The sequence below is a fragment of the Mobula hypostoma genome, chromosome 16 (genome assembly GCF_963921235.1).
Source record: "Mobula hypostoma chromosome 16, sMobHyp1.1, whole genome shotgun sequence".
NCBI lineage: Eukaryota > Metazoa > Chordata > Chondrichthyes > Myliobatiformes > Myliobatidae > Mobula > Mobula hypostoma.
The window spans coordinates 11963187-11990644 of NC_086112.1; the positions used below are offsets into that span (position 1 = coordinate 11963187).

Below are 27458 nucleotides of genomic sequence, written 5' to 3' on the forward strand. Positions count from 1 at the left end.
CCATACTATACAAAAGTCTTAGCAACATATACAGTGCTGATAAAAAGTATTCACCCTACCCCCCAAAGTTTTCAAGTTTTATTGTTTCACATTGAATCACAGTGAATTTAATTTAGCTTTTTTTGGCCAATGATCGACAGAAGAATTCTTCCTTGTTAAAGTGAAAACAGATCTCTACAAAGTGATCTAATTTAATTACAAATATAAAACACAAAATAATTGATTCACAAGTATTCAAATCAGTATTTCGTCAATGCACCTTTGGCAGCAATTATAGCCTCAAGTCTGTGTGGATAGGTCTCTATCAGCTTTGCACATCTGGTCACTGCAATTTTTCCCCATTCTTCTTTACCAATACTGCTCAAGCTCTGTCAGATTGCATGGGATCATGAGTGAACAGCCCTTTGCAAGTCCAGCCACAAATTCTCAATTGGATTGAGGTCTGGACTCTGACTTGACCATTTCAGGATATTAACCTGGCTGTTTTTAAGCCATTCCTGTGTAGCTTTGGCTTTATGCTTGGAAAACAAGTCTCCTCTGAAGTTGCAGTTCTCTTGTAGACTGCATCAAGTTTTCCTCCAGGATTTCCCTATATTTTGCACATTTATTTCACCTTTTACCTTCACAAGCCTTCCAAGCCTATTGCAGTGAACCACCATGCATCACGCTAGGGATGTTATGTTTTTGATGATGTGCCATGTTTGGTTTATGCCAAACATAGCATTTAATCTGATGGCCATAAAGCTTAATTTTGGTTTCGTCAGATCTTCCAGCTGACTTCAGAATCTTCCACATGCCTGCTTGCAAACTCTAGCTGAGATTTCATCTGAGTTTTTTTTCCAACAGTGGCTTTCTCTTTGTCACTGGTGAAGCGCCCGGGCAACAGTTGTATACACGGTCTCTCCCATCTCAGCAACTGAAACTTGTAACTCCTCCAGAGTTGTCATAGGTCTCTTGGTGGCCTTCTTCACTAGTCCCCTTCTTGGACAGTCACTCAGTTTTCAAGGATGACCTGTTCAAGGCAGATTTACAGCTGTGCCATATTCTTTCCATTTCTTGATAATTAACTTAACTGTACTCCAAGGGATATTCAGTGACTTGGAAATTTTCTTGTGTCTATCTCCTGACTTGTGCTTTTCAATAGCCTTTTTGTGGAGTTGCTTGGAGTGTTCTTTTGTCTTCATGGTGTAGATTTTGTCCAGCAGTTGGACTTTCCTGACACAGGTGTAGATTTACTATAATCAACTGAAACACCTTGACTGCACACGTCTCCAAAACTGATCTCCTTTTCACCAATTACATGACTTCTGAAACAAATTGGTTGCAGGAGTGATGATTTATTGTGTCATTTTAAAGGAGCAGGGGTGAACACGTATACAATCAATTATTGGTGCCCACATTTCCAAGGATCTCATCTGGTCCTTGACCTCTCCCATCCTGATCAAAAAGGTGCAACAGCACCCTTATTTCCTGCGGAGTATCAAGAAAGCTCACCTCTATCCCAGGATACTGATGGACTTTTACTGCTGTACCGTTGAGAGCATACTCACCAACTGCATCTCAGTGTGGTATGGCAATTGTCCCATATCGGACCGCAAAGCACTCCAGCATGTGGTGAAAACTGTCCAGCGGATTATCGGCACCCAATTACCCACCATTGAGAACATCTACCATAAAGCTGCCTGGGCAGGGCGAAAAGCATTATCACCCTAACCATGGACTTTTTACTCTCCTCCCATCTGGTAGGCGCTACAGGAGCCTCCGCTCACGCACCAATATGTACCAAGACTTCTGGCTGCTCACCCTCCCCCCTGAGAATGCAATGGACATGATCCGAGACATCTCTGCTCCTGGCACCAGGGAGTCATCATACCATCTGGGTATCTCTATCACTCCCAGAGAACCTCGTCTCTGTTTGTCAGACTAAAGAATCTCCTTTCAACACTGCAGTCCTCTACACCTCGCTGCTCTTCTGAGCCACAGCACCAGACTCAGTGCCAGAGACCCAGTCACTGTAGCTGACCCCGGTAGATCGTCTGCCTCAACAGTATCTAAAGTTATATACTTATTATTGAGGGGAACGGCTCCAGGTGTACTCTGCACTGGCTGTGCATTTCCCCTTTGCCTCTTGCAACCTAGGGGTGGCTACCTGCCTGTAGCTCCCATCTATCACTTCCTTAATCTCCTGTATGAGCCATAGGTCACAGAGTTACAGCTCCAATTCCTTAATACATTCTCTCAGGATCTGTGGCTTGGTACACTTGGTGCAGACGTATTTATCCCACATGCAGTACAAAATACTGCCCCTGGAGCCTTTATCACTATACTATGCACTTATAGATGTGGAATGAACAAGTAAGAACACAGAGAGAGTAACTTACAAGACAATCTACCTCACCCAAGCCTGATGAGCCAAAGCTAGTCTAACCATTGCACCCTCCAAATGGATGGCCACTCCAAGAACGGCCGCTCCGCTTGCATAAGCGTTACTTGGATTCCCCCTTTCTAATGAATCCTGCTTGCTGATTGGTCTCTCCTCATATCAGAAAAAAATGGCTGCAAAACTCTGCTTTTGAAATCTTGATCGTCACCGTGATTAAAAAGTAGCTATTTTCATGCTCACCTGGTGTAGATCGTCCAACTCAGAGAAAACTGGCTTGAAGCTCTGCTTTTTAAATCTTGAATGCAGATCTGACTGCAATATAGCTCTTTTTATGCAATGCCACTTGCCCATTGGTCGCTCATCAAATCAGAAAAACTTCCGCAAAACTCTGCTTTTAAAATCTCGATTGCTGTCCTGACTTTTTAGCTCTTTTCACAGACCCCTGGTGTGGATCATCCAATTCAAAATATTACTGTAGACTTGGCGAAATGCAAGGACATGGAACTAGTTTACTGCTCAGGTTTGTTCTTACAGAATAACAGAATAAATTTGAGAAATTAAATGGTGACTCCCGTGTTCACACACTCACAAGTGCTTAAATAAGCTGCAAGTTCCCAAATGTATGTTCATCTTACCTCAACTTGCTTGCATTTCCCTGATACAGTTTAATGCCCTGTCATTATGAAGAAACGATTCTGGATAAAGTCACTGACAAAGTAATTTCTTGATCCTGTCCGCAGCTTTTAACACTTGATTATAGAAGTAGAACACTACAGTCTCTTTGACCCACAATGTTGTGCCAAGCTTTTAGTTTGGTGCAATACATAGAAATTACTATAAATTACAATGAGAATATATATAAAAATTAGTGCAAAAAGAGAACAAAATACTGAGGTAATGGTGGTGGGTTCATGGCCTGTTCAGAAATCTGATGGCAGAGGTGTTAGAAGCTGTTCCTAAAATGTTGAGTGTGCGTTATCAGACTCTTGTACCTGCTTCTTGATGATAGCAACAGGAAGAGGACTCGTAGGGTCCTTAAACAATGATGGATACAGTTTTCTTGAGACACTGTTTATCGAAGATACCTTTGGCAGTGGGGAGGCTGGTGCCCATGACGGAACTGGCTGCATTTACAACCCTCTACTACTGAAATTCTCATCCACTCCTCTTTTAGTGCCACAGAAACAGGCCTTTCAACCCATCTCATCTAGGCGGAAGACATGGAGACATGTAAACAGGTAATTTTAATGTTCTTCTGCTTGGTCATGCACATCCACTCATTGTAAGATCAAGGTGATCCAAAATTAGTGTCTGCATCATATCTCACATTCAGATCCAATCACTCTTCGCTTCTTAAATACTGACTTATGTGAGCTTCTAGTCAAACAAACCACTGATTTTAAAATAGTGTAAGGGGGTTTCGTCTTTTATGTTACTGTGTAGGCTAACTAAAATGGCTTCTTTGTTATGTTATACTTAGGAATGCTTCTTTGTTATGTTAAATGCTGAGAAAGTCCTTCCCGCGAGCAGTTTGTTTTGTATTATCTATTGATATGAGGACGAATGAACCAATTCGGATAGTTGTTAAGTTTTTGGTGTACTTGAAAATATTGTACGTGCGGGGTTTTGGGGCAGAAGGGGGGAGAGAAAAACAGAGGATGGACCAGGTACTGTGAATCCGCTAACGGGGTCGGACCCCTAGGAGGGCGTTCGGCGAGGAGAGGAGACGGAGACGGACTCGTGTGGAGCATCTGATCGACCACCGTTGTTGGTCCCAGGCAGCCAGTCGAGGTGGTCCGAAGGGTCGCAGGGTGAGGAAGAAGGGTCCTGAGCTCCAACTGTTTGTGCACGAAGAGATTGAACTTTGATAAGTGTGGCAGCTTTTATTTTCCTTTTATATTTTATTCTCTATTAATTATATAGTTCCAGTAATATCTAAAAACAGTTAATCATTTAATCGTATCTGGTGTATTGTCTGTTATTTGGGCAGGGTGGGGTACATCACACAGCATCCACACAAACTAATTACCTAGTTTGGCGGGGCCGAGGGCTGTTTCCCTAGACGACAGCGAGCCGAGCGACCCTGAGGGTGGCCAGGGGGGCTACAATAGTTAATTGTGTTGAAATCTATCCACGCTGTCATGCTTTTGTACTGTGTGTAAAACCTTCCAAGATATTTGCACTTTACTAACTGTGGTCTGTTGTCATTCCTGAACCCAATAGCTCCACTCATAGCAGTATAAACAGCAAAATACCTATGTTCTAGCCTTTCCTTGCTAAACACCTGCCTCAGAACTTCTGCATTCCTGCCTAAATGCAGTTCATTGACCAAGCTTTGACCACACCACCAGGTTCAGTTATAGTTATTACCCTACAACCATCAAACTCCTGAACTAGCGTGGATAACGTTACTTAACTCAACACTGAACTGATTCCACAACCTACAGACTCACTTTCAGGAACTCTTTACAACTCGTTCTCAGTATTATTTATTCTTTATTTGCATTTTTTGTTTTCTTTTGCACATTGGTTGTTTGTCAGTCTGTTGTATTTCTTTATTTTCCAGGAAATACTGACAGGAAAATGAATCTCAAGGTGGTAACGTGCAGTGCCTTGTAAAAGGTATACAGCCCCCAACCCTTTGCTCACATAAATGAGTATTGCAACCAGAAACTTTGATCAATTTAACTGAGAATTTTTATTTGTAAATTGAATGCTCCTTTTTTTCCCCATAGTGGAGCCCAGTGAAAATCGTTAAGCATGAAAAATTCAAAATTCAAAAACTGGAATGTCAGCAGTTCAAAAGTATTCATCTCCCTATGCACAGTACTTTGTTGAATAACCTCTCGCAGCTATTAAGCAGTCTTTTTGAATGTGTCTATTAGCTTTGTACAATGTGATGGAGCAAGATTTGTTCATTCCTCTTTGTAAAATTGCTCAAGCTGTGTCAGGTTAAATGGGGAGTGGCAGTGGACAGAAATCTTGAAGTTTTGCCAGAGATGTTCAATTGGGTTAAGGTCTGGGTTCTGACTGGGTCACTCAAGGACATCAACGTTCTTCATTTGAAGCCACTCCATGGTTGCTCTGGCAGTGTGCTTTGCGCTGTTCTCCTGTTAAAAGATAACTTCCTCTCCAGTTCAAACTTGCTAGCAGCTTTTTCATTCAGGATCTCTTTGTATTTAGCAGCATTCATCTTCCCATCAATCCTGACCAGATTTCCAGTCCCTGCTGCTGAAAAGCACCCCCATAGCATGATGCTTCCTCCTCCCTACTTTACAGTGGGGATGGTGTTACCCGGCAGATGCGCAGTATTAAATGTAGTGTCAAGACCAAAAACTTCCACTTAAGTCTCATCTGACCACAAGACCTTCTTCCATATCTTCACAGTATCTCCTAAGTAACGCTTTGCAATGGGTTTATGGGCAAGGATATGTTTTTTTTCAGGCAGGGCTTCTTCCTTGCCACTCAAGCATAAATACCCTTTTTAAGCAAGGCCCTAGAAATTGTGGAACCATTAACTTCATCTCCAGTTGCAGCCACTGGCTTCTGCAGTTCACTCAGAGTAACTGTTGGTACCACAGTAGCCTCCCTTACAGGTGTAATTAAGTTTAGAGAGGGTGGCCTGACATAGGCACCATGGCTATGGTTTCATATTTTTTCCACTTTTCACAATGGACTGCATTGAGCTCTAAGGTATGTTCAGTGCCTTTGAGATGGTCTTATAACCTTCCTCAGATTTGTGCTTCTCTATTATCATTTCCCTGACTTGTCTTGAATGCTCTCTTGTCTTTGTTTTGGTTTGGTCTGTTGAAAATCTACCATACTGTTGGGCCTTGCAGAGGGAGGGAGTATTTATTCTTATGAATTCATTGAAAATAGGTGATTGTGCAATTTTACACATCAACAAATTATATGAATGGTAACATAGAAACATAGAAAATACGTGCAGGAGTAGGCCATTCAGCCCTTCAAGCCTGCACCGCCATTTATTATGATCATGGCTGATCATCCAACTCAGAACTCCGCCCCAGCTTTCCCTCCATACCCCCTGATCCCCGTAGCCACAAGGGCCATATCTAACTCCCTCTTAAATATAGCCAGTGAACTGGCCTCAACTGTTTCCTGTGGCAGAGAATTCCACAGATTCACCACTCTCTGTGTGAAGAAGTTTTTCCTCATCTCGGTCCTAAAAGGCTTCCCCTTTATCCTCAAATTGTGGCCCCTTGTTCTGGACTTCCACAACATCGGGAACAATCTTCCTGCATCTAGCCTGTCCAATCCCTTTAGCATTTTATACGTTTCAATCAGATCCCCCCTCAATCTTCTAAATTCCATCGAGTACAAGCCCAGTTCATCCAGTCTTTCTTCATATGAAAGTCCTACCATCCCAGGAATCAATCTGGTGAACCTTCTTTGTACTCCCTCTATGGCAAGGATGTCTTTCCTCAGATTAGGGGACCAAAACTGCACACAATACTCCAGGTGTGGTCTCACCAAGGCCTTGTACAACTGCAGTAGTACCTCCCTGCTCCTGTACTCGAATCCTCTCGCTATAAATGCCAGCATACCATTCGCCCTTTTCACCGCCTGCTGTACCTGCATGCCCACTTTCAATGATTGGTGTATAATGACACCCAGGTCTCGTTGCACCTCCCCTTTTCCTAATCGGCCACCATTCAGATAATAATCTGTTTTCCTATTTTTGCCACCAAAGTGGATAACTTCACATTTATCCACATTAAATTGCATCTGCCATGAATTTGCCCACTCACCCAACCTATCCAAGTCACTCTGCATCCTCTCAGCATCCTCCTCACAGCTAACACTGCCACCCAGCTTCGTGTCATCCGCAAACTTGGAGACGCTGCATTTAATTCCCTCATCCAAGTCATTAATATATATTGTAAACAACTGGGGTCCCAGCACTGAGCCTTGCGGTACCCCACTAGTCACCACCTGCCATTCTGAAAAGGTCCCGTTTATTCCCACTCTTTGCTTCCTGTCTGCTAACCAATTCTCTATCCACATCAATACCTTACCCCCAATACCGTGTGCTTTAAGTTTGCACACTAATCTCCTGTGTGGGACCTTGTCAAAAGCCTTTTGAAAATCCAAATATACCACATCCACTGGTTCTCCCTTATCCACTCTACTAGTTACATCCTCAAAAAATTCTATGAGATTCGTCAGACATGATTTTCCTTTCACAAATCCATGCTGACTTTGTCCGATGATTTCACCGCTTTCCAAATGTACTGTTATCACATCTTTGATAACTGACTCCAGCAGTTTCCCCACCACCGACGTTAGGCTAACCGGTCTATAATTCCCCGGTTTCTCTCTCCCTCCTTTTTTAAAAAGTGGGGTTACATTAGCCACCCTCCAACCCTCAGGAACTAATCCAGAATCTAACGAGTTTTGAAAAATTATCACTAATGCATCCACTATTTCTTGGGTTACTTCCTTAAGCACTCTAGGATGCAGACCATCTGGCCCTGGGGATTTATCTGCCTTCAATCCCTTCAATTTACCTAACACCACTTCCCTACTAACATGTATTTCGCTCAGTTCCTCCATCTCACTGGACCCTCTGTCCCCTACTATTTCTGGAAGATTATTTATGTCCTCCTTAGTGAAGACAGAACCAAAGTAATTATTCAATTGGTCTGCCATGTCCTTGCTCCCCATAATCAATTCACCTGTTTCTGTCTGTAGGGGACCTACATTTGTCTTTACCAGTCTTTTCCTTTTTACATATCTATAAAAGCTTTTACAGTCAGTTTTTATGTTCCCTGCCAGTTTTCTTTCATAATCTTTTTTCCCCTTCCTAATTAAGCCCTTTGTCCTCCTCTGCTGAACTCTGAATTTCTCCCAGTCCTCAGGTGAGCCACTTTCTCTGGCTAATTTGTATGCTTCTTCTTTGGAATTGATACTATCCCTAATTTCTTGTCAGCCACAGGTGCACTACCTTCCTTGATTTATTCTTTTGCCAAAATGGGATGAACAATTGTTGTAGTTCATCCATGCAACCTTTAAATGCTTGCCATTGCATATCCACCGTCAATCCTTTAAGTGTCATTTGCCAGTCTATCTTAGCTAATTCACGTCTCATACCTTCAAAGTTACCCCTCTTTAAGTTCAGAACCTTTGTTTCTGAATTAACTATGTCACTCTCCATCTTAATGAAGAATTCCACCGTATTATGGTCACTCTTACCCAAGGGGCCTCTCACGACAAGATTGCTAATTAACCCTTCCTCATTGCTCAAAACCCAGTCCAGAATAGCCTGCTCTCTAGTTGGTTCCTCGACATGTTGGTTCAAAAAACCATCCCGCATACATTCCAAGAAATCCTCTTCCTCAGCACCTTTACCAATTTGGTTCACCCAATCTACATGTAGATTGAAGTCACCCATTATAACTGCTGTTCCTTTATTGCACACATTTCTAATTTCTTGTTTAATACCATCTCCGACCTCACTACTACTGTTAGGTGGCCTGTACACAACTCCCACCAGCGTCTTCTGCCCTTTAGTGTTACGCAGCTCTACCCATATCGATTCCACATCTTCCCGGCTTATGTCCTTCCTTTCTATTGTGTTAATCTCTTCTTTAACCAGCAATGCCACCCCACTTCCCCTTCCTTCATGTCTATCCCTCCTGAATATTGAATATCCCTGAACGTTGAGCTCCCATCCTTGGTCACCCTGAAGCCATGTCTCTGTGATGCCAACTATATCATAATCATTAATAACAATCTGCACTTTCAATTCATCCACCTTATTACGAATGCTCCTTGCATTGACACACAAAGCCTTCAGGCGCTCTTTTACAACTCTCTTAGCCGTTATACAATTATGTTGAAAAGTGGCCCTTTTTAATGCTTGCCCTGGATTTGTCGGCCTGCCACTTTCACTTTTCTCCTTAGTACTTTTTGCTTCTACCCTCACTTTACACCCCTCTGTCTCTCTGCACTGGTTCCCATCCCCCTGTTGTGAACTAACCTCCTCATGCCTAGCCTCTTTAATTTGATTCCCACCCCCCAACAATTCTAGTTTAAAGTCACCTCAGTAGCCCTCGCTAATCTCCCTGCCAGGATATTGGTCCCCCTAGGATTCAAGTGTAACCCGTCCTTTTTGTACAGGTCACGCCTGCGCCAAAAGAGGTCCCAATGATCCAAAAACTTGAATCCCTGCCCCCTGCTCCAATCCCTCAGCCACGCATTTATCCTCCACCTCATCGCATTCCTACTCTCACTGTTGCGTGGCACAGGCAGTAATCCTGAGATTACTACCTTTGTGGTCCTTTTTCTCAACTCCCTTCCTAGCCCTCTATATTCTCCTTTCAGGACCTCATCCCTTTTCCTACCTATGTAAGGTAGTATATTGCCCCTGAGGAAAGGTAGCATCATAGTTACAAAGGGAATGAATACTTTTTCGGCTTCACAATTTTGGTTTTTAATTTTTAGTAAGTTATTGACATGTTTTGGAATTTATCTTTTGATTTTGACATGATGTACAATGTTAAACATAGAAACATAGAAAATCTACAGCACAACACAGGCCCTCCGGCCCACAATGTTGTGTCGACCATGTAACCTACTCTTGCTGCCTAGAATTTCCCTATGGCGTAGCCCTCTATTTTTCTAAGCATATACCTACCTGAGTCTCTTAAAAGACCCTATTGTATCCGCCACTAACAACTTTGCTGGCAGTGCATTCCACACACCCACCATTCTTTGAAAAACTTACTTTTGATATCCCCCTTGTACCTATTTCCAAACACCTTAAAACTATGCCCCCTTGTGTTAGCCATTTCAGCCCTGGGAAAGAGCCTCTGGGTATCCACATAATCAATGTCTCTCATCGTCTTACACATCCTTATCAGACCACCTCTCATCCTCGGTCGCTCCAAGGAGAAAAGGCCAAGTTCACTCAACCTTTTCTCATAAGGCATGCTCTCTAATCCAGGCAACATCCTTGTAAATCTCCTCTGCACACTCTCTATAGTATCCACACCCTTCCTGTAGAGAGGTGGCCAAAATGAACACGGTATTCCAAGTGGGGTCTAACTTAGGTGTTATATAGCTGTAACATTACCTTACAGTTCTTAATCTCAGTCCCACCGTTGATGAAGGCCAACACACCATACACCTTCTTAACAATACTGTCGACCTGCACAGCAACTTTGAGTGTCCTATGGACACGGACCTCAAGACCTCGTTGATCCTCCACACTGCCAAGAGTCTTAGCATTAATTTTATATTCTGTCTTCAAATTTGACCTACTGAAATGAACCACCACGCTTATCTGGGTTGAACTTCATCTGCCACTTCTCAGCCCAGTTCTGCATCCTATTGATATCCCGCTGTAACCTCTGACAACCCTCTAGACTATCCACAGAACCCCCAACTTTTGTGGTATCAGCAAACTTATTAACCCACCCTTCTATTTCCTCATCGAGGTAATTTATAAAAATCACAAAGAGAAGGGGTCGCGGAATAGATACCTGCGGAACTCCACTGGAAACTGTCCTCCATGCAGAATAATAATCATCTACAACCATCCTTTGCCTTCTGTAGTCAAACCAATTCTGGATCCACAAAGCAAGGTCTCCTTGGATCCCATGCCTCATTACTTTCTGAATGATCCTCGCATGGGGAACCTTATCAACTGCCTTACTGAAATCCATATACAGTACACTACATCCACAGCTCTACCTTCATCAACGTGTTTGTTACTTCCTCAAAGAATTCAATCAGGTTCGTAAGGCATGACCTGCCCTTGACAAAGCCATGCTGTCTATCCCTAACCAGATTATGTGTCTCCAAATGCTCATAAATCCTGCCTTTCAGGATCTTCTCCAACAACTTGCCCACCACTGAAGTAAGACTCAGTGTTTTGTAGATTAACTCAAAATATCCAACTTCAATATATTTTTAATTTAGAAAACGAGACAGTGAAATGTGAAAATTGTTGTTGGGTCTGAATACTTTTTCAAGGCACTGTATATGTACTTAGACAAGTAATTTATGTTGACTTTGACTTTTTTTAAGTTTCAGGCCTCCTTCTCTTGATGTGGACAACACAAATTTTTGTTTGATGATTATCACAAAAGCATTTCTGTGGAAGCAGAGGTTGATTATGCCAACTTCACTTCTGAACCCTGTCAAGCATTGATTGAGGCAATACATTGTTCTAAAGGTCAAATGTCCTCTAGGATAAATACATCTAACATCTTATACGGACTAAACTTGTTTGAATGTTACTCATTCTTCCTGATTTATAAATTTCAAATAATTCAGCAATACGTGCACTGGAATCTTTTCATCCTTTTAAATATTTCATTTCCCTGCAGTAGAGACCAAGCTCCCAAAATTTGTAAGCACAAGAGATTGTTCAGAAGCTGGAAATCTTGAGCAACGTATACAAATTGCTGGAGGAACTCAGAAAGTCAGGACTGGAAAGGAAGGGGGTGGAAGCCAGAGTAAGATGCTGGGAAGAGAGGAAGGAGTACAAGCTGGCCAGTGACAGCAGAACACAGGTGAGGGAGAAGGTGGCTACCTTTCCAGTTTTGACGAAGAGTCTTTGCCTGAAACATTGACTGTTTATCCCCCTCCATAGATGCTGCTTGACCTGCTGAGTTTCTCCAGCTTGTTGTGTTTGGTGACATTTACACCTAGGAATTTGAAGCTCATAACCACCTCCACCTCAGCATTTTCAGTTTACAACTCTGGTTGTGGAACATTTCATGCACCTTCATATTCAGGATGCCATTGAATTCAACAGTTTTAATTATGATCCTGGCATGGTATAAGCCTTCTAATACTGCCCGGTCTCACACAGTTAAATATATGCCTTACCCCTGAACATCCAGATCATATTATAATTTACTCTCTGAAATCCTCAGGCTATCATCAAATTTATGTATAGTTTTTACACCTGCTAAGTCACTAATATATACCACAAAATATAAAATCCCATACCAATTCTAGTGAGAAACCCACAGTAAGTGTCGCCATCTAGAACCATTATGTCTATGTATTCTCCAGAATTTTTGTTATTACTTCATGATATTTTTTTCCTTTTAATGTATGATTAAAAGGCACACAGAAAGCCCTGGAATGCTCCCAATATCAATTAAAATGAGCCTTTCCTTATTTCTTTTCCCTACAGTCTTTGTATTGTGAATAGCTAAAAGGAAATGTCAACACAGTACATAATTTGGCAAACTCAAAGTTGATAAATTACCTTCTTTCGTATTCAAATTATTACATTTTAAATTTTAAACAGTCTTAAGTATTTCAATTTGTTAGACTTCAGTGATGGAGGTAGTGAGTGGGAAGGTGGAAAGAGGGAGCAGGGAAGTGTATTCGAGGAAGGGAATAGTGGTGTGCTGATTATATCTCCAGATGAATTAATGCAAATTATTTCCTCTTCGTTATATTTGGACAAAATGGACTGCAGAAAAAGAAAATGACTGATGGAATCTTATGTAAGTGTAACATTGACAGTAATTGTTTGATTTTGCATGTTTGAGAGCCAGGAATAATATTGTTAAATTCTAATGAGGAACACCAGTAAACCAGTGACTGTGAATAAGGTTCAGGACACATGTTGTATTTGTAAAGCATCGGCAGTGTTCTCAAGCTGCTTACATTTTATGGATAATCGTAAAATGTTAATACAGTAACATTTATAGAATATGATTTAACTCAAATCTTTCTTTTATCTTGTGAAAGTGGTGAATTACAGTAGCAGAATGAGAATAAGGTTTATTATCACTTACATACACTCAGTGACCACTTTATTTGATATATCCTGTACCTAATAAAAGGCCACAGAGTGCACGTTCAAGGATTTCTGCTGCTGTAACACATCCACTTAAAGATTCCATGTGTTGTGCGTTCAGAGATGTTCTTCTCATACAACTGTTGTAATGCATGGTTATTTGTGTTTGCGTCATCTTCCTGTCAGCTGGAACCAGTCTGGCTATTCTCCTCTGATCTCTCTCATTAAAAAAAAGAGAAAATCTAAAGATGCTGGAAATCAAAGCAGCACATGCAAAATGCTGGAGGAACTCAGCAGGCCAGACAGCAGCTATGGAAAAGAGTAAACAGTCGAATTTTCTGGCTCAGACCCTTCATCACGACCAGAGAAAAAAGATGAGAAGTCAGAGTAATAAGGTAGAGGGAGGGGAGGATGAAATTCAAAGTGATAGGTGAAACTGGGAGGGGGGAAGGCTGAAGTAAAGAGCTGGGAAGTCGATTGATGAAAAAGATGAAGGACTGGATAGGAAAGGACAGAAGACCACAGAAGAAAGAAAAGGAGGTGGAACACCAGGGGGAGGTGATGGACAGGTAAGGAGATAGGGAAATAGGAATGGGTAGCCTCCAAGCTGATGGTATAAACATTTGATTTCTCAAACTTCTAGTAATGGCACCCCTGACTTCACCATTCCCCATTCCCATTTCCCTCTGGTGCTCCTCCCCCTTCCCTTCCTTCCATGGCCATCCACTACTCCATTCTTCATCCTTGAGTTTATTCCATCACATTCTTGCTTTAATAGAGTCAGCGTGTCATAAAGCATTACAGCATAGAAAAGGGCCCTACGGACTGTCTAGTCTGTGCCGTGCCCATCTAGTCTGAAACATATTATAAATAACATATTTCTTATGTTGCTGTCTACAAGACTGAAGTTCATGAAGTTCAAGACTGGATCAGGGGCTGGATCATACTGGCACAGAGCGCTGACTGCAAGTGCCACACATTGCATCTGGATGCAGAAAGCCAAGCCCACAGTGGCATGAACTGAACTCACTCAGGGCCTCATACAATCAATGGAGAATCGTTTATCAGTCTTAACAATATTAATCAGTTGAAGACTGAAACATACCCTTAAATAAAGTAAAAGGGAAGAAGAGTACAAGAGAGATTACTGAACTCTATATAATAAACGTAAAGTAACAAGTTTAGAAGGGGCTAAGAAGTTTTGCTGGGTAGTGCAGGTCGTTAGGCCAGGAGTGTCTGTTCTGGGCTGTACCTCTAAATCAGGGGTTCCCAACCCTTTTTATGCCATGGACCCCTATCCTTGCTTTAAATAAATAAATGAAATTTAAGTTCAGGCAACATGAAGACAAAATTGAAAGGAGGGTGGTCAATAAAGTACTGAAGGTGTCATATTTGAATGCATGCAGAATACAAAATAAGATAAATGGTCTTATGATCATTTATATTTCAAAATAGCAAGACTAGTTTATGAAATATCTCCATGTAAACTGGAGCCCTGCCTTTCTCCTCCCTCTCTCATTCCAGCAGTTCTCTGCATTGGGGATTTGCCACCACTCCAGTTCTGTGGGTTCTGAGGTAACATTGAATGAGCTAGAGAAGCAGCTACAGTGGGGAAAGCAGATGTGCTAAAGCAACACTCACAGCACGCTGTGAAGATCTTCTTCCATTGATGCAGCCCGACTTGCTGAGTTCCTCCAGCGTGTTGTGAGTGTTGCTTTGATCCCAGCATCTGCAGACTATTTTGTGTTTAAGATGTGCTAAAGGTTGGGTGAATGGGTATATTGGGAGGGTGGATACTCCTTCTGCCATTTAGGTTAGGGACTTTAATAAGGATTTTGAGTTGCTGAAGTCCCCATACTGATCGCTGTAGCACACTACAGCTTACTGATGGCCAAACGTAGAATGGTTCATTGATCCTGACTCTCTGTTTTCTGTTAGATACCCATTTCCAAATTCTGCCAATATATTATCCCAACCCCATGTACCTTACTAAGATTAGCTTTATTTGTCACATGTACATTGAAACATACAGCAAAATATGTCGTTTTGCATCAAATCAAATCGGCAAGGACTGTGCTGGGGGGCAGCCCACAAGTTCCGGTGCCACCACACTTCCGGTGCCAACATAGTATGCCCACAACTTACTAACTCTAACCATATGCCATTGGACTGTGGGAGGAAAGTGGAGCACCTGGAGGAATCCGACGTGGTCAAGGGAAGAATGTACAAACTCCTTACAGATAGCACGGGAATCGAAACCCAACAAGTGATCATTGGTGCTGTAAAGTGATTGCACCAACAACTATGCTACCTTGCCACACTTCATTTTATTGTTTTCAGAAACCTTTCATCTTGCATCTTCTTAAATACCTTCTTCAAATTCAAATATACTACATCTATTGATGCCCCTTTATCAACCCTGTTTATGACATTCTATAAGAACTGTAACAAATCTATCAAACATACATTATTTTCCAAAAATTTTGTGTACTCTACTTGATTGCATTTTAACTTTCTAAATGCCCTGTGATTACTTCCTTAATAATGGATTCTGGCATTTTCCTCCGGCAGAAAAAACTGCAAACAGTTGTAAACTCAGCCAGCTGCATCATGGGTACTAAACTCCCCGCCATTGAAGACATTTTCAATAGGTGATACCTCAAGAAGGAGATGCCCATCATGAAGGATCCCCAACATCCAGGATACGCCCACTTAGGACCATCAATAATAGGGTACAGGAGCCTAAAGTCACACACTCGATGTTTTAGGAACAGCTTCTTACCCCCTGCCATCAGATTTCTGAGCAGTCCATGAACCCATGAACAATACCTCACTATTTGTGCTCTCTTTTCAATACTGTGCAAAAGTCTTAAGCACACATATATAGCCAGGGTGCCTAAGACTTTTGCACAGTACTGTATTTGTCAACATGGAGCAAATCTGGCAGAAGCAAAGGATGTTGGGAATGGTAAGGGTGGTGCGCCGCAGGAGGGATGTGGAACAGGTGATGGAGAAAGAGTGCCAAATCAGGTGGGGAGTGGCACGGATGCAGACACACCCAGTTTTGAGACACCAGGCAAGGTCATTTGAATCCAAACAATTGGTTTATTCATCATTACATAATATCTCTCTGGTGCTTCCTGCTTCCTCCCCCGCCACTTCCCGTTTTCCCGACCATGATTCCCCTCTCCCTGCTTCCTTCCCACTCTCAGTCCACAACAGAGATCCATATCAGAATCAGGTTTATCATCACTCACATATTGTATGTCAAGAATTTTTTTGTGGCAGCAGTACAGTGCAATATACAACATTCCTACAGTACTGTGCAAAAATCTTAGGCACCCTAGCTATATATGTGCTCAAGACATTTGCACAGTACTGTATATAATATACATATTTCTTATTGTAACTTACAGTAAATTTTATGTGTTTCACTGTACTACTGCTGCTGCAAGACAACAAAATTCAAGACACATGTCAGTGATAATAAACCTGATCTGACCCCCAACAAAAATGGTCAGTCGCTTCTTGGTTCTTGTCTTTCTTCTTTCTGGAATACCTTCTCTTCATCTTCTTCCCCCCAGTCCTATTACCCACAATGAAATCAGTGTGGCACAGATCCAGCTAAAGCTTTAAACTGGCACAGGATTTCAGATTTAACTCTCCAATGGAAATGCTGAGGAATCTCAGCAAACCAAGCCTGAACATTCAATGAGTTGGAATCTTGTACAAACGCAGATTATCTTGGATTTGCAGCTTTTAAACTAAAAGAGTGGTTCGGAACTGCCAATAAATACTGTATTCTCCCCTTTTTCTCCAATTAAGTTCCCTTTGTTTTGTCATGAAAATTCCGGAATAGCTTTAGAGATATAGCACAGTAAACAACAACGATCCTGCACCACCCAGATTACACCCATATGACCAATTACTAACCCATACATCTTCAGAATCTGGGAGAAAACTGTAGTACCCGCAGAAAACACACATGGAAACAGGGAGCGGTGGAATTGGACCGGATATAAGGGGCTGTAATAGCATTACGCTAACCGCAATGCAACTGCGTCACTCTGGATTATTTTATGACAAAACACAGAATGTGCTGGAGGAACTCAGACAGTCAGGCAGCATCTGTGGATGGAGATACACAGTCAATGTTTCAAACTGAGACCCTTCATCAGGACTGGAAAGGAAGGGGGAAGAAGTCAGAATAAAAAGGTGAGGGGAGGGGAGGAAGAAATGCAAGGTGGCAGGTGATGAGTGAGCTATGAGAAAAGGTCTCTCTGAACTCCCATCAAAGAGAAGATTTAAACTTCTTCAGTGTAGGCTTCGCAGTGGAGCAGTAAATCATAGACACAAGAGGTACTGCAGCTGCTGGAAATCTAGAGCAATACACACAATGTGCTGGAGGAGCTCAGGAGATCACACAGCATCTATGGATTTTATAATTATCTCTTATATGTGATTTTTGATAGCTCATTCAATTTATCATTTTACAGATAATGACAAATGTCAATAAATGTTTCATTTGTGATAACCATTATGCTTAAATGCACAGCTACAGTAGTTCAGAATCAGACTTAATATCATTGACATGTGAAGTGAAATTTGTTGCTTTGTGGCAACACATAAAATACATAAATAACTACAGTAGTGTAAAAAAGGAATAATGAGGCAGTGTTCATGGACTATTCATAAATCTGATGGAGAAGGGGAAGAAGCTGTTCCTGAATCATTGAGTGTGGGTGATCAGGCTCCTGTACCTCCTGCCTGATGGTAGCAACAAGAAGAGGGTATGTCTTTGGTGGGGATCTGGAAAGCAATCAGGAATGATATTATCTCTTCAACTTGCAACATGTAGATCATCAAGGTTTGGTTTGCACATGACAAGGGAATCACAACACTTCAATCTTATTCAGTCACAAAAACTGACCTAAAATTTGGCAGAGTCTATAAAACGCTCAACGACTTAAGTGCAAGTTTAAAAGGTCTCTGTAGCCAGTTGATCATACAGACAACTGGGTAATTCCTTGCTTGTGAAGCCTGGTGATCACAACGTTACTAGTAATTAAGTTTCACAATACATATTTTATATATACATTCACTTCATTCATTGTATTTTTCTGAAGTAACTATGCTGTACCTAGAACACAGCACTGGTAATAAAGGTTGTTTATCAAATTTAAGACAGAAGTTTATAACATAAAGCAGTGCTGCAGAACTTAAAAAAGTAATAATCTCTCAAATACCTTCAACTTCTTTCAACAGATTCTTTCTGTCTTTAAAAATAGTCTAGAATTTGCCAATATCTTAAAAGTTCCTCAGTAAACCTAAAGTGAATAACAAAAGATTGCATTTTAAAAGCAGCTACTCTCGTTGCATATTTAAACATAGCAGTCCATTTGGATATACCCCAGCAAATGGCTGATGAGTTCATCTGTGTTGATATCCATATTTCAGGGAGGCATGTTTACCAGAACTCTCCCTGCATGCAAAAATATTGAAGTATGCATGCATTACTAAATGACAATAAAAGAGGACCGTGTGTCCTCATAATCTAATATCTATGTCCACTTGCATTTGATGTACAGTCATAGACATGAGATTTCACCTTTGACAATGAAGCACTGCATTAAATTGTCAGCTTAATTAAATAGGAATTCTTAAACTTAGAGGGGTGAGGGTTACCATCAGAACTATTATGCAAATCCTACTTAAGTATGTTGTAACCTTGACATGGAGTATGATCTGTTTGGGAATATCACTTGAGGATGATCTGAAAGGTCTGGTAGAAGATTCTGCAGATGCTGGAAATCCAGAATAATCCACAAAATGCCATAGGAACTCATAGGTTCGCCAGCATCTATAGATGGGGATAAACTGGCTTGAGGAGAAAAGATGGTTGAGGAGAATGGTTGAGTGTTTTATATCCAGCAAACCATCTGGAAAATGAATTTCCTTCTTCAGAATTTCTGTTGTTCATATACCTCAAACAGGGTGGGAAAGGTAAAGGGCTGGAGAGGAAGGAATCTGATAGGAGAGCAGAGTGGACCATGGGAGAAAGAAAGCAGGAGGGGACCCAGAGGAAGACGATAGGGAGGTGAGAAGAGGCAAGAGGCCAGAGCGAGGAATACAAGAGGGGAGGGGAAGGATTTTTTTTACCAGAAGGAGAAATTGATATTCATGCCATCACATTGGATTCCAGGCAGAATACAAGGTGTTGCTCCTCCACCATGAGGGTGGACTCATCTTGGCAAAAGAGAAGGCCATGGATCGTCATCTTGGAATGGAAATGGGAATCAGAATTAAAATGTTTGGCCACCAGGAACTCCTGGGCTTGGCAAAGAAATGTCTACTGCACTAATAGTGTGAGTGAGTATGGTCAGTGAGTGATTATTGGTGGCATCTAGTAGTTCGGCACAGCAGTGGTAGAGTTTAGAAAGCAAATACAATCCATTGATACAGGAGGAACTGCAGCTAAAAATCTAGAGCAATACACACAATGTGCTGGAGTAACTCAGCAGGTCAGGCAGCATCTATGGATGGGAATAAACAGTCAACATTTCAGGCTGAGATCCCTCATCAGGACTTGATAAGGCAAAGAAGTCTGAATAAGAAGGTAGGGGCAGGGGAGGAAAAAGACAAGGAGGCAGGTGATAGCTGAAATGAGGAGAGGGTGATGGGATGAAGAAAAGAGCAGGGAAGATGATTGGTGGAAGGGATAAAGGGCTGGAGAAGGGGGAATCTGATAGGAGAGGACAGAAGACCATAGAAGAAAGAGAAGTGGGGGAGCACCAGAGGGAAGTGATTGGTAGGTAAGAAGAAAAGGTGTGAGAGGGAAACAAGAATGGGGAATTTAAACGCAAACAACAGGAATTCTGCAGATGCTGGAAATTCAAGCAACACACATCAAAGTTGCTGGTGAACGCAGCAGGCCAGGCAGCATCTGTAGGAAGAGGTGCAGTTGACGTTTCAGGCCGAGACCCTTCGTCAGGACTAACTGATGGAAGAGTGAGTAAGGGATTTGAAAGTTGGAGGGGGAGGGGGAGATCCAAAATGATAGGAGAAGACAGGAGGGGGAGGGATAGAGCCAAGAGCTGGACAGGTGATAGGCAAAAGGGGATACGAGAGGATCATGGGACAGGAGGTCTGGGAAGAAAGACAAGGGGGGGGGGACCCAGAGGATGGGCAAGAGGTATATTCAGAGGGACAGAGGGAAAAAAAGGAGAGTGAGAGAAAGAATGTGTGCATAAAAATAAGTAACAGATGGGGTACGAGGGGGAGGTGGGGCATTAGCGGAAGTTTGAGAAGTCGATGTTCATGCCATCAGGTTGGAGGCTACCCAGACGGAATATAAGGTGTTGTTCCTCCAACCTGAGTGTGGCTTCATCTTTACAGTAGAGGAGGCCGTGGATACACATATTAGAATGGGAATGGGATATGGAATTAAAATGTGTGGCCACTGGGAGATCCTGCTTTCTCTGGCGGACAGAGCGTAGATGTTCAGCAAAGCGGTCTCCCAGTCTGCGTTGGGTCTCGCCAATATATAAAAGGCCACATCGGGAGCACCGGATGCAGTATATCACCCCAGTCGACTCACAGGTGAAGTGTTGCCTCACCTGGAAGGACTGTTTGGGGCCCTGAATGGTGGTAAGGGAGGAAGTGTAAGAGCATGTGTAGCACTTGTTCCGCTTACACGGATAAGTGCCAGGGGGGAGATCAGTAGGGAGGGATGGGGGGGACAAATGGACAAGGGAGTTGTGTAGGGAGCAATCCCTGTGGAATGCAGAGAGAGGCAGGGAGGGAAAGATGTGCTTAGTGGTGGGATCCCGTTGGAGGTGGCGGAAGTTACGGAGAATAATATGTTGGACCTGGAGGCTGGTGGGGTGGTAGGTGAGGACCAGGGGAACCCTATTCCAAGTGGGGTGGCAGGAGGATGGAGTGAGAGCAGATGTACGTGAAATGGGGGAGATGCATTTAAGAGCAGAGTTGATAGTGGAGGAAGGGAAGCCCCTTTCTTTAAAAAAGGAAGACATCTCCCTCGTCCTAGAATGAAAAGCCTCATCCTGAGAGCAGGTGCGGCGGAGACGGAGGAATTGCGAGAAGGGGATGGCGTTTTTGCAAGAGACAGAGTGAGAAGAGGAATAGTCCAGATAGCTGTGAGAGTCAGTAGGCTTATAGTAGACATCAGTGGATAAGCTGTCTCCAGAGACAGAGACAGAAAGATCTAGAAAGGGGAGGGAGGTGTCGGAAATGGACCAGGTAAACTTGAGGGCAGGGTGAAAGTTGGAGGCAAAGTTAATAAAGTCAACGAGTTCTGCATGCGTGCAGGAAGCAGCGCCAATACAGTCGTCGATGTAGCGAAGGAAAAGTGGGGGACAGATACCAGAATAGACACGGAACATAGATTGTTCCACAAACCCAACAAAAAGGCAGGCATAGCTAGGACCCATACGGGTGCCCATAGCAACACCTTTAGTTTGGAGGAAGTGGGAGGAGCCAAAGGAGAAATTATTAAGAGTAAGGACTAATTCCGCTAGACGGAGCAGAGTGGTGGTAGGGGAGAACTGATTAGGTCTGGAATCCAAAAAGAAGCGTAGAGCTTTGAGACCTTCCTGGTGGGGGATGGAACTATATAAGGACTGGACATCCATGGTGAAAATAAAGCGGTGGGGGCAAGGGAACTTAAAATCATCGAAAAGTTTAAGAGCGTGAGAAGTGTCACGAACATAGGTCGGAAGGGATTGAACAAGGGGTGATAAAACAGTGTCGAGGTATGCAGAAATGAGTTCGGTGGGGCAGGAGCAAGCTGAGACAATAGGTCGGCCAGGACAGGCAGGTTTGGGGAATGGGGAATGGTGACCCGGGGGGTGGGGGAGGAGGAGGAGGAGGAGGCCATTACCAGAAGTTTGAGAAATAGATATTCAGGCCATTAGGTTGGAGGCTACCCAGATGGAATATACGGTGTTGCTCCTTCAACCTGAGTGTGGCCTCATAATGGCAATAGAGAAGGCCATGGACTGACATGTCACAATGGGAATGGGAAGTAGAATTGAAGTAGGTGGGCCACCAAGGGATTCTGCTTTTTCTGGCAGACAGAGCAAAGGTGCTCAACAACGCGGTCTCCCAATCTATTTCCGGTCTCACTGATACACTGGAGGCCACACTGGGAGCACTGGATACAGTAGGTGGCTCAAAAGAGTCGCAGGTGAAGTGTTGTGTCGCATGGAAGGACTGTTTGGGGCCATGAATGGCACAGAGGGAGGAGGTGTAGGGGCAGGTGTGGCACTTGTTCAATTTGCAAAGTGCCAGGAGGGGATCAGTGGGGAGGGATAAATGGACAAGGGAGTCATGAAGGGAGGGATCCCTGTGGAAAGTGGAAAGTGGAGGGAGAGGGAAAGATGTGGGTGATGGGATCCCGTTGGAGATGGCGGAATTTATGAAGAATTATGCACAGGACTCGGAGGCTATTGGGGGTGGTAGGTGAGGACAAGGGGAACGGAGCGGGAGGACAGACTGACAGCAGATAAGCACAAAATGGAAGAGATGTGGGTGAGAGCAGCATTGATGGTAGAGGAAAGGAAGCCCCTTTCTTTGAAGAAGGAGGACATCTCAGTTGTTCTGGATTGAAAAGCCTCATCTTGAGAACAGATGCAGTGGAAAAGGAGGAATTGAGAAAAGGGAATAGCATTTTACAAGTGACAGGGTGGGAGGAGGTATAGTCACAATACAATCCATTCCCTTTGGTTGACCATACAAACATGAAGTGAAAGGAATAAGTGACTGGGAGCACAACATTTGGAAGAATAGGAAACAACTGTTTGCATCTTCATGGATGTTTGTTCTCTCTAACTTCCAAAATATTTCTTGTTCCTCCTCCTACTTGTCTTCTGTAGCTATCCTTACATAGAGTGTGAAATTTTGCCTGTTGCAGGATAAGGGAGTCATATTTTGTTCCATCATTTTCCTCTTGTGAAATAATTCTTTCTGGAATAAGGAACCTATACCCACGCCTGTAAAAGGTAAGGCTTGCATTTGCACTACACGAATTTGAAACCACATGATATCTCAAGTTACTACAGTCAATTAGGTACTTTTGAAGCATTTCCTGTTTTAATGTAGACACAAGAAGAAATGTTGCACTGCTAAAGGCTATGGTGATAGTGGAAAACTAGCAGCAAGGAATGGCAAATAGGTGGAATAAACAGAGAACACGGCCAAGTTAAAGACAACGGTGAATTTTATGTCACATGTACATCGAAACGTACAGCGAATTACATCATTTTACATCAATGACCAACAGGGTCTAATGATGTGCTGGGGGCAGCCCACAAACGTCGCCATGCTTCTGGTGCTAACAGAGTATGCCCACAACTCACTAACCGTTACTATCTCATAAATCTTTGGAATGTTGGGAGAAAACCTTAGCACCTCCAGGAAACCCACATGTTCACAGGGAAAACGTACAAACTCCTTAGAGATAGTGGTGGGAACTTCTCCTGGGTTGCTGGTGCTACAAAGTGTTATGCTAACCACTTAATTTACCAAGTGGTACTTTGGCACTTGGAAAATTAGATTATTATTTATTATTGTGACATGTAGTGTACAGTGGAAAAACTTGTCCTGCATACTGTGCCTACAGATCAATTCTTTACAACAGCAGGTCAGGCAGCATCTGTGGAAAGGAAAAGTCGATATTTTTGGCTGAGACACTTCATCAGGACGTAGTGGTCTGAGGAGCCTCTTTGTGTGTGGGACAACTCCATAACATGCTTACAGCAACTAGGTTAATAATAATCAGGAAATTATTATTAAAATATTATTGTTTATTGTTGTCAGATGTACCAAGGTACAGTGAAAAGTTTGTCTTTCATGCTGTTAATAAAGATCAACTTATTACAACAGTGCATTGAGATCATACAAGAGAAAACAATAACAGAATGCAGAATAAAGTATTACAGTACAGAAAAAGTGCAGTACAGGCAGACGGGATTAGTTAGATTGGCCTAATGGTCATCACAGTCATCATGGACCGAAGGTCTTCTTCCTGTGCTGTACAATTCTATGTGCTTACTTTAAAAGTACTTCATCGACTGTCACACTTTGGACTATTATGTGGCTTCAGATGGTGCTGCATAAATGAGATATATTGTGAGATTAGTCCTTGAGCCTGTCATCATGCTTTCAGTCACCTGTATCTATTGCTCCATCTTCCAAACTTATCTCAACCCTTGGGAAAATACCCGCTATATTTTGTCAATATGTGAAAATTAGGCCTATGAAATATATTAATTCCTGACTTATTTGGACAATTCAGAATCAGCATCAGGTTTATTATTCCTGAGATATATCATTAAGTTTGTTGTTTTATGGCAGCAGTACAGTCCAAAATCTAAAATACATTGCAAATCACACTAAGAAATATACAATATATATAAATTAAATAAATAGTGCAAAAAGAGAGCAAAAATAGTGAGGTAGTGTTCATGTGTTCATGGACCATTCAGAAATCTGATGGCAGAGGGGAAGAAACTGTTTCTAAAATGTTGTGTGTGTGTCTTCAGGCTCCTGTACCTCCTCCCTGAAGGTAGCAATGAGAAGAGGGCACGTCCTGGGTGACGAGGGTCCTCAATGATGGACACCACTTTCTTGAGGCACTGCCTTTTGAAGGTGCCCTTGATGGCAGGGAGGGTTGGTGCCGATGGAGCTGGCTGATTATACAACCCTCTTCAGCTTTTTCCGATCCTGTGCAGGGGCCCCTCCATACCAGACAGTGATGCAACCAGTTAGAATGATACATCTGTAGATATATGCTGGAAATATTTGCAGAAATTTCCAGCTATTCCTCTATTTCTTTCTGACTTGCCCGCTACTGATTCACTGTCCACCTTTGTAGTTACAGTCTTTGTGAGTCAAATGAGCAATTTGACTCACAGCTCATTCGGCTGTACTTTATGTTCAGTACTGAATCACACGTATATGGTCTGGGGTGGGATAGGACGGGACCAAATGGTGAATTGAGAACAGATGGCTCTGAAATAAGGATTTGCATATGGCCTTTAAGGAAGCAGTCTGGTTCAATCCCAGAGGGGTTACTGAACATAAGCCTTACTGTATAGTAATCCCTAGCTCACTTCCAGTTCTATGACATAAAGGATCTTAAATCATACCATGGAAAATGAGCACGAGGTAAGCCATTGAACAAAATGCTTGTAATTATGATCAAAGGCTTATGAAAAGAAGAAAGAATAAACTGCAATAATTTTGAATCTTGACTGAGGACTGAAAGAACTAATGTTGGCCTGGGTTGTGCAGTCGGTTCACTGCGCTTGCAAGTGGAGTGTTGAGGCACTGAATTGGAAGGGAGTGCAGTATTTCTGCATGTGCACCATGATGGATCCCTTATCTAAGAAAGGATGTGCTGACATTGGAGAGGGTTCAAAGGAGGTTCATGAGAATGATCCTGAGGATGAAAGGGTTAATGTATGAGGAGTGTTTGATGGCTCTGAGCCTGTGCACACTAGAGTTTAGAAGAATGGGGGGGGGGGGCGGGAAGAGAAGGGGATCTCATTAAAACCTACCAGATATTGAAAGGCCTTGATAGAGTGGATGTGGAGAGGATATTTCCTATGATGGGTCTCCAGGAACAGAAGGCACAGTCTCAGAATCAAAGGATGCCCCTTTAGAACTGAGATGAGCAGGAATTTCTGAGACCAGAGAGCGGTGAATCTGTGGAATTCCTTGTCAAAGATGGCTATGGAGGCCAAGTCACTAGATATATTTAAAGTGGAGGCTGATAGGTTCTTAACGGCATTGAAGATTACAGGTTGAAGGCAAGAGAATAGGGTTGATAAATCAGCCCTTATGGGAACGGTGGAGCAGACTCGATGGGCTAAATGGCCAATGTCTGCTCCAATGTCTTAACGAAGGTGCTGTGGACAGAGGAATCCATGCTGCTGGGGGTTCCCAGCACTACCCTCAGGAACTGCATTTCACAATTAGTGGGGATCCAAGACCCTATCACCTTCAATGGAGATCTTTGGATGACACAACAGGAGGCAAATTATATTTAAATATTAAAGATTAGTTTAATTTGTAATATGTACCTTGTGTCAACAACTAACAGTCCAAGAGAATGTGCTGAGGAGTGACTGCCAGTGTCATCGTGCTTCCAGTGCCAACACAGTATGCCCATTACTTATCATCCCTAATCCATACACCTTTGGAATGTGGAAGGAAACCAGAGCACCCGGAGAAAACCCACATGGTCGCAGAGAGAACGGCCAAACTTCTTACATGCCGCGGTGGGAATTGAACCCCAGTCTTATAGCTGTCACTGTAAAGTGTTCTGCTAACAATTACACTACCGTAGCATCATGCATGCAGAAAAGTAAAATGTACATTTTTGTTGGTGGTATCTGGTGAAGCTGCAGCGATTGCTAGAAAGCAGGAGGACAATGTAGCAGCTCTACAGACAATTTGCAATATGGTTATACTTGTTTTATACCATTCAGTATCATAAATTCCTCTCTCCATACATGGTCAGTAGATGAAAAAGTTAGTTACAGAGACATACTGTATAGTTAGTGTGAAGGGTGACCTGGTAGTGTAGCGACGAGCACCAGCGATCGGTGTTCAATTCCTGCCACTGTCTGTAAAGAATATGTACACTCTCCCCATGATCAAGTGGATTTCTTCCCACATTTCAAAGACATACAGGTTAGTAAGGGCATGGTACCTTGGCGCCAGCAGCATGCTGACACTTTCAGGCTGACCCCACGCACCCTTGGACTGCGTTGGTCATTGACACAAATGATACATTTCACTCATGTTTCAGTATTTTGATGCATATGTGATAAATACTGCTGATTTTATAATGACATACAGCATAGACACAAAGCCCTTCAATCAAATGTGTTCATCCCAGTTTACATATTTACCCTAATCTCCCTTTAATTCTCCTCACATCCCCATAATCCTATGAGAATGAACAACTAATAAATTATTAATAAGCAAATAAAACACGCACTGAAAATGCAAGTAATCAAATAAATTTAGAATTCTAGGATAAAACAGAAATAAAGCAGAAAATAGCCTACTATCAACGGTCATTAAGTGGTAGTTATAACAAAAATACTGGCAGAACACCGTGATTTTTCAATGCAATCCTGTGACTTGGCTGTTCTTCAAAAACTAGTTCATTTTTCTCAGAATTATTCAAGGTCTTCTGACTCAGTTGCCCCAGAGAATGTCCAGGCTGCATGATCTGTTGCAAAAGCTGTTGTAGAG

The 27458-nt window shown here is 42.5% G+C and overlaps 1 protein-coding gene across 5 annotated transcripts in view; it reads right to left on the reverse strand.

Moving 5' to 3' along the window:
* xrcc4 (X-ray repair complementing defective repair in Chinese hamster cells 4) overlaps positions 1–27458 on the reverse strand; it is a 419861-nt gene that overhangs the window by 190337 nt on the left and 202066 nt on the right. Inside the window, exon 7 of one of the 5 annotated variants that reach the window (XM_063068531.1) lies at positions 18416–18499. The exons of the other annotated variants lie outside the window; for them this stretch is intronic. Within the exon in view, the coding sequence (XP_062924601.1) occupies positions 18480–18499 (20 nt within the window). The 3' untranslated portion in view covers positions 18416–18479. Of the gene's footprint in view, positions 1–18415; positions 18500–27458 lie in introns of those variants that run through there. 5 annotated transcript variants of the gene reach the window in all.